Genomic DNA, 2497 nt, shown 5'->3' on the forward strand with positions numbered 1-2497 from the left:
CTATAGAGATAAAGTGATAGTGATAAGGAAGATAAGACAGAAGAGTGGATATGTTATATTATGTTACATTATGTTATGTTATGTTGTGTTATGTTATGTTATAGCATATTATCTTATGTTATGTTAAGCTAAGTGCTATGTTAAACTCTCCTCCACTCAACTCAACCCAACTAATGTTATTTCATAATGTTGTAAGGTCCAAATAACGATTTCTGCAGAAGAAGAAAATTAAGATATTAAACCCATGTGGGCAAACCCGCGCTACTGGGCATCACAATTGGGCCCATGCGGCCTACAGGTGAGCGCTAACCTAAAAAATCTATAGAACTGTCTGAAAAAATAAATCAACTTGTTAAATAACGATTACCCTAATGTACATATGTACATAAAAGATATATACTATATTCATGTTAGCACACAAACATTTGAATTGAAGTGTAAACTGAAATAAACCATAAATTCCCATTTATGGCCTATCGATTTCGATAAACATGCTATGCGTTAGATTTTAAACATTTAGTGCAGAGATGGGCAAAGTGGCTCCCAGGAGCCTTTTGCACTTTGGAGCCGGCTTGGCACATTTAGGAGGTAGATGAAGTGTAACATCAAGAGCCAGCATGAATTGGGAATAAGAGCGTATTCAAATTTCTTGTACTCCGACTCTTATTACTAATATATATGATGCTTTTAATATATTTTGTACACTACTTTTACCCTGAAAAAAATTTGCTCATCCCGGATTTAGTGCATTAATAAACAGGATTTGACATACATCTACTTTATGTGAAAAAATTTTCGCAATTCCTGCATGAAAGCTATTTGATGCGAAGTTACAAGTACTTTATGGATAAAATACGCAATTTCCTGTTACACCTTGAATAATTAGTACCAGGTTGATCGAGCTTTTCTCGGAGTGCATATACTTTTTAATGTTTTTTAGGCTTGGGTCTCAAATACTAGTCACTTATATTGCTTTAAAAAACATTTTGGAAAAAAATTACAAAAAAAAAATTGGATTTTGGTGTCTATAAAAATAAATATAAATACTTACTTTAAATTTTAGGTGGCAACCCTATTTATATGTACAAAATAACAATTTTTATTACATAAAAGTGCGACAACCCTGATCGAAAATATTTTCGGACAAAAGTTCTCAACAATACCTTTCCTTTGCAATTGTGTAGAACCGAAAATAAGTGGCAACCTTACACTAATATGTATCCTATGGAGTTTTCTTTTCTACCGAAACACATGTTGCCTTCTCAGTGCCCTCTACACACAAATACTAAGGAGAGGGCAATGAACGGGCAACATTTTTGTAGAAAAGAAAACGCCATAAGTATATAGGGAAAGCATTGTTTAATAACCTTCTCTTATTACGCATGAATAGTAATATTGTACCTCTATTCTCTAAACAAACAATTAAATAAATATGCGGTTCGAAATAGGTGGCAACCGTATTAAAAATATTTTTGAATTAGGGATTAGGGATTTTTAAAATACCTTCCATTTGATACCCATATTATGATGTTTTAATTATTTTGTAATTAATTTCGATTAGGTGGCAACCTTATACATATGAGTCTTCTCGGAGATAATACCTATTTAGATAACCTTAAAATGCAAAACGTTAACTTTATACGAAATTCCATCAAAATCGTTAGAGCCGTGTCCGAGAACCCTATGGAGATATATATTTATATACAAGAATTGCTCGTTTGATGTAATAAAATTAATGTTTAAGAGGATAGATGTTTTACTTATGAATGTATATCGTTTTTCCCCTATTATTCAAAACGATTCAGAATTTAATTTGCGCAAATTAAAGTTGTCGATACTGTAACCACCTTGTGGTTTAACTCCAGCCAACAACAGCGCATCTTGTAAGCATTGATGGAAATGCATCAACACCATGAGGCTGCCGCAAATTTCGACCTTTACACCCACAGTGACATACATACACATACAACTGTGGCCACACATGACTAAGAAGAATTTCAGCAACTGCTCGAGTCATAAATACAAACGGGGGATAACTGCTGCAGCGTTTTCATTGTAAATTCATTTTCACACAGGCGAAAACAACAATGGAAAAAATATTAAAAAAAAAAAAATATGAGTATCCCAACAGTAGTCCATAGAAAAGTCAATGGATTTCGCGTTTTTCTTTTCAATTTATTTAACGAAGGTTGATAAATATTGCATTCATGCAGGTGTAAACTCATTCACATGGATATGCATCGCCATTTTTCTAGGAATACCTTTTTTGAAAGGGTCTCTTAACAATAAAGATTTAACGCTCAAAAATCTTTAAAGCTGTGAACTTGAGCCATATAATTATTTGCTTCTCATACTCGAGTACACATGTATGCAAGTGCAATGTGCTAGCGCTTTTGTTGAGATTTAAGCAGAATTCATGATTAAAACCAATATCAGCTTTCGTATGAATGCTTAATCATATTGCTCATTAACTAAAAGACTATCACAACACAAAAAA

At 33.0% G+C, this 2497-nt stretch overlaps 1 protein-coding gene across 1 annotated transcript in view; it reads right to left on the minus strand.

Moving 5' to 3' along the window:
• The window catches only part of LOC118743761 (tyrosine-protein kinase receptor torso-like), an 11222-nt gene extending 8975 nt beyond the window's left edge, over positions 1-2247 (minus strand). Inside the window, exon 1 of the mRNA XM_036476523.1 lies at positions 2230-2247. Coding sequence (XP_036332416.1) covers positions 2230-2247 — 18 coding nt within the window. The remainder of the gene's footprint in view (positions 1-2229) is intronic.
• Between the last annotated feature and the right edge of the window lie 250 nt (positions 2248-2497).

This window comes from Rhagoletis pomonella, unplaced genomic scaffold (assembly GCF_013731165.1).
Source record: "Rhagoletis pomonella isolate Grant_MI unplaced genomic scaffold, Rhpom_1.0 Rhpom_scaffold_00007, whole genome shotgun sequence".
Taxonomy (NCBI): Eukaryota; Metazoa; Arthropoda; class Insecta; order Diptera; family Tephritidae; genus Rhagoletis; species Rhagoletis pomonella.